Here is a 5,640-nt window from a genome sequence, read left to right as displayed (position 1 = left end):
AATTCCATGTCAATAAAGTGGTAATTCCCTTAGTTCACTGTAAGCCTTTCTTACAGTGCTCGTCGTGTCCAATAATTATAATAACGCGTTTAGGAACAGTGCAAACAATTGTTCCTTGAATAAATTACTTATTATTATTATATTAAATGATCGGAATTAATGGAGGTAATTTGCCCTAGTTTGCCACGTCTAAAGTATGAACGTTTTCTTAGTAAGGACATACCTGTTTCGTCATAAAGGCGTATACAATTTCTTTTTATTTACTATTTATTTCCTAAACCTTCCAAAATATAGGTTGTCTCATGTTTACTTTTTAAATGGCTAAAGTATTTAAATACGTATAACTGCCTATAGAAACAAAACGGCAATATTATTTTTTGAGACAACAATTTGTAGCAAAATCTTAATAGGAAATAATAATTCGTCGCCAATGCACTCAAATTTCAATAAATAATGAGCATAATATAAATAAATAAATAATATGCCCGAACGGTCGGGGTTTCGAACGGAATCTTAAGACATCCTTTGGGCAGATTTAGGAATCGTGCAATGAGGTTAGATTTATTAGTAGTAACACTGTATACTTTAATCACTGATGATTTAATGACAACTTGTACTTTTTTATTAATTTTAACTAATAAATAGGCACTAGGCGCAACGTAGGACAGTTTCTAGATAGCGTGTGTGCAGCCCGAGAGTCCAATCACCACTGTCTCCTCACCGCTGTTCTCCACCCAGACTCCGTCGAGGTCCACCGACAAAGGGAACGCGCGATACACTCTGTAACCTACAGGTGGCGCCTTTGTCTCGCAGTTTTTCGTCCCTGACATGACCATTTCCGACACATATTTAAATATAATCACTTTCGAGAATTCCCGGGATTTGTAGAAGGAAATGTCCACATTATTTCATTTATTTTATTTTATTTTTTATTATTCGGAACGACAACAGCTATTAATAACGATTTACATTGAATATTTTTAGGTAAAGCTGGTTAGCGACAATGTCAAAGTTAACACCTCAAAAATAAAAAAATAAAAAACAAACACAAAAGTACCTACAATATTCAGCATAGCAAAAAAGTAAAGCGATATGAACTGTGCAATCCTGACCTACAAAAAAGCGTGCATTAAAAAAAATATTAAAAAATAAATAGACACGAAACAAGACGATCCTTTAGTTTAGCTAAATTAACTGCCTTAATTCCGATCATTGCTTATATTATAAGCCAGCCTCCCTGATTGTGTCTTCATGGCTAGTACCTGCGCGGCGGCTTGGGCGACTGCGTGTTCGGGTTCGTGTACCTCATGGAGCTGTCCACCCCCTTCGTGTCCTTGCGCGGCATCCTCTCGCGGCTGCACCTCAAGGCGTCCAAGGCGTACCTCATCAACGGCATACTGATGCTGCTCACCTTCTTCCTGTGCCGCGTCGTCAGCCTGCCCTACGTGTGTCTCATGTACAGTAGAGTTCTGGGGCTGTCCTACTTCGAGGTGAGTTCAAGTCATACTATAAACATCTACTCCTATACTTGAAATATATTCCTTTGTATGCATTGACTTACAAATAAATGGACTACGGGTCTAATACAAAAACCACGAAAAAAATGTCCCAAGTCAACCTATTTAAACGTAGCGACATGTAAAGGAATATGAAAAAGCTAAAACGTTGAATTTAAATTGTAATGTCATCGCAGTACTGTCTAATTTTGCTTGCTTCGCTGTCAGTCGAATAAACGAAGACTAAAGCGTGAATGACGCTCTGTATACGATTTTAACGCCCTATAAGTTCGGACACTTTTTAGCGCGGACCCGACGTCCATATAATTGTAAGTCAATGTTTGTATGTTAACCTTTTGACCACCACTGACAAAAACTAGTTTAAATTCCCTAGACGCTAAGCCTATATAATGATGTGAATTTCCACTTTTAAGTATGGATTTATATAGCATTTTATGTTCAATCATGTTCTTCTTTGTCTTAGGAGAATTGAATAAATGTAAGGTGGAAATTCATAACATGTCACATCACTATACAGGTGACGATGAAGTCAACGATGGAGCAATCACACCTAAATAATGCTTATTCACTCTCGCATTGAAAAGGTCCAAGTTATAACGTTTAGGGAACACGTATGCAGGTAGGGATCGTTAAAGGTGCCCAAGCGATTATTCCATAAATATAAAATATCAAAAAGCTTTAAACTGATATCGATATGGTTCGTTACCTAATCAATAAATTTACATCAATAACGTTTTAAAAATAAAACTATGCACGTCCATACATTTAATATGACATTTGTAGAAAGGCTTTAGTTTCTGAAACTGTTATTTATTGGATTTAGATTAGACTGTAATACCTATGTACCTGGTTCAAATATTGTCAATGTAGATGTTGAGGGACGACAAAAGATACTTAATTTATAGGTATACATATAAGCGGGTAGAAAGACACTGAACCATGATTAAAACGTTCATGGTTCACTACATTGCGCTATAACGAGGAACTGTAGAGGTGTACCTCGTATGTCGCGTACAAACCCCCAGCACATCTCGCCTATGTACTGGGGCGGGACACCTGAGAGGTGCCCCGAGTGGACCTCCAGCCTCCCCTTTATTCCAACCTCTGCCCAACAGGTTTCAAGCTTCGATGGCTATTAATCGCGGTGCAAGTGTACATGCCAGCTAATACCGACCCGATTCATTCCAACGATAGGAACCCACAGTCATAAGCGTCAATGAGGCTAGTCTACTGCGGGTCGAGTCAGCACGTGGCAAATTGATAGTCATAGAACATGTTTCGTAACAATATTAAATTCGACAATTAACTTAGTTGTGTGTCTTTCCACCGTGTCTATGCATGTCGTAAAGTTAAACAGTACATAGAGGAACTTACCAGTTGTTTGTCTCTTAGGGTACATTCACTTACACAGCCATATCCTCAGTTTTAACCAAACTGAAGTCCACTCGGTTCCCGCCATTGCCGTTGACGTTACTGCCGTCTCGATAGTGTCAAAATAAAAAGTTAGCAAAGGCAAAGCAGTGTTACCACAATACAAAAATTGGGTGAAGTTCGTTTACTCACCAAATGATTGATTATCGCGTGATTCGCGACAGAAACTACTACTGTAAGAGGTAACAATAAGTTAACAAATAACAAATCTGCTATAAATAAACTAATTGAATAAAAATATGACGACATTGGCATTTATACGGTCAAGTGTGAGTTGCCCATAAAATAAATAAAATTGATAAAAAAATATTATGCTGGTAGACTCAGTTCCAAGTAAAGATTATTTCATTGTATTATGGGGCGAAAAAAATCGGGGCTTAACGATTACACACTATATAGGCTTGGCGTCTAGGAACATGCGTCACTCGAACAAAACTAGTTTTTTTTTATTAAAAAATAAATGCGCGACGACGAGTCGGCGATGTTTTTGTCAGTGGCTGTGAAAAGGTTAAAAATGAACGAAACTTGCGCAGGCCATCGGCAGTCTTCCGATCGGCTGCAAGGTGTCGATCTGCATCCTGCTGCTGCCGCAAGTGTACTGGTTCTACCTGATGTCGCTGGGCGCCGTGAAGGTGTTCGTGTCGCGCGCCGCGTCGGCCGCCGCCGCCGGCGACACCAAGTCCAGCTGATGCCGCGCGCGGCGCCGCCGCTGCCGGAGGGCCGCCAGGCTCTAGTCGCCCCCTCCCCGCCCTCCCCCCGCTCGCGGTGGGGTGGTTCTGTCGGACACCCGGATACCACGCGTCGCGTTCAATGTCAAACAAAGTGCGCTCGCGACGTAGATTGCGTCTTTTAGCACTTTTCTGTAGAATTACAATCGCAAATGCAACTGAACTGAAGAAATCAAACCTCTTAACTTATATATTCGAATGCGTACAAAACTTTCGAATTCATAGACAAAAGCTTGATTATTGATTAAGTTGACCACGCACCTTGTTCCGTAGGAAAAATGGTACAATATGTGGAATACCATAGCGCGACGAAAATAAGCAATGTTACGCGTATAGCAGTCATGCACCCACCACGTATTCAGATCGATTGGTACTTTTCTCGAATCGTATGAAATTAAATATCCAAAGATGTTAAAAGGGTTGCTTTTAACTAACCCGGAACGCTATAACACGACATTTCTAATATTCAACAACAACAAAATCTTTTAAAAACAACAAATTGCTATTTCCATTCGAATTTATGAAATAGCCAATCCATTAGCTTTACCATGAAGATGACATCTGTCAGAAATGTTAGTACTTTTTGTGACCGCTAGAGGCACTGTACCATTTGGTCATACAAAATTGGCAAATATTTTACGCGCTGTATTTTTTAATTACAACTTTTTAGTAACAGTAGCGTTCGTCCTATTAAATACTGCCATCATAACTATTGCCAAGCAGTATCGTGGCATCACTGCGTTCCAATTATGCAGGGTAAATGTGCTAATTAAATTACAGGCAGATAGAACTTGTCACCTTTCTGTCACAGGGTGATGAGTACAGTGACAGTGCCCCAAAGGTCTCTTATGATTTTAAGCATTGAGTGGCACTACAACTGTTATGTGTAGGCGTGTCGCTTACCACCAGGCGCATGACTTATTCGTACCGGCACTGGATGTCATACAAAAACTGTTGTAGTTGAAATTCTAAAAGTTGTTTGTTTAATAGATGGCAATGCCGTGCAAAGAAGTTTCGGGCTAATTAAAAATTAATCCATGTAGGGTACATTTCTCACAATCAATAAAGAGACTAAATTCGAAACATTTGGGAAACCGATAAAATTAATTTCACAAATACATCTATTTTGGGTGATTTAACATTCACTGGGTTCTATAGTACATTATTGCAGAGACCGGGAAGTAAGAGATTGCTGGACGAGTATGAGTTAAGTGAGTATTAATATGAGTCCCGCAATCCCCGCTCCCGCCGAGGCATGTATAGTGCTTTTCTCAAACAATGTGAGGAAATAATAAAAGACTAAAGAGAAGGAGATGTATAAAAGAAAAAGTACAAAATATTAATTAAAATTAAAAGTAATATCGAGTTCTTAGGTTTTCGCGATTGTTATACATAGGAATGAAAACCATGGGACCTGTAAAGGGCCCGAAACGTCGGTTTGTTTGAAAAAACAAATATACGCGATTTAAATCCGGAAAAATAGTTTCATTCCTATTAAAAGTAATATTTGACAATAATGATTAATACAAAGATCGAACACTAGGAAAAATTTCCTCCAGTCCGGCTGCTTTACCGCCTTTTTTTAAAAAAAAAGTAAGCGGTACAAGTAGTTATTTTGAATTCTCGCTATTACGAACAGTTGGCTGTATAAGTTTTCTTTTGCCTGTTTACTAGTTTCATTAAATAGATTGAAAAGTGCAGCGGACAGTAATGGATTTTCATGTTGGCCTTGGCCTGGAAGAAGTCACATGGTTTTTTTATGACCGACTTTCCGTGTTCGTTTTTTGAAAGTTTGAAAGAAAGAAAGTTTGCATTACCTTCAAAAACGAACACGGAAAGATTGCCATTTATGGACCGTGCGACTTCTTCCCGGCCTAACTTGTAACTCCTACTCTTCCAGCGATCCCTTACAATGTTGTACTATACTTCAATTTTTATTAATTCTGTATGTTACCAATATAAAC

At 38.9% G+C, this 5,640-nt stretch overlaps 1 protein-coding gene across 1 annotated transcript in view; it reads left to right on the top strand.

The window, feature by feature from the left end:
- Positions 1-4,991, top strand: part of LOC113225477 (transmembrane protein 56-B) — a 14,731-nt gene extending 9,740 nt beyond the window's left edge. The window contains exons 3-4 of the mRNA XM_026457796.1: positions 1,260-1,490; positions 3,482-4,991. Coding sequence (XP_026313581.1) covers positions 1,260-1,490; positions 3,482-3,637 — 387 coding nt within the window. The 3' untranslated portion in view covers positions 3,638-4,991. The remainder of the gene's footprint in view (positions 1-1,259; positions 1,491-3,481) is intronic.
- The last annotated feature ends 649 nt before the right edge of the window (positions 4,992-5,640 follow it).

This window comes from Hyposmocoma kahamanoa, unplaced genomic scaffold (genome assembly GCF_003589595.1).
Source record: "Hyposmocoma kahamanoa isolate Upper Pololo Valley unplaced genomic scaffold, ASM358959v1 160, whole genome shotgun sequence".
In the NCBI taxonomy this organism is placed as follows: Eukaryota; Metazoa; Arthropoda; class Insecta; order Lepidoptera; family Cosmopterigidae; genus Hyposmocoma; species Hyposmocoma kahamanoa.
Note: the sequence above shows the minus strand (reverse complement) of the source record. Positions and strands in the feature narration are given on the sequence as shown.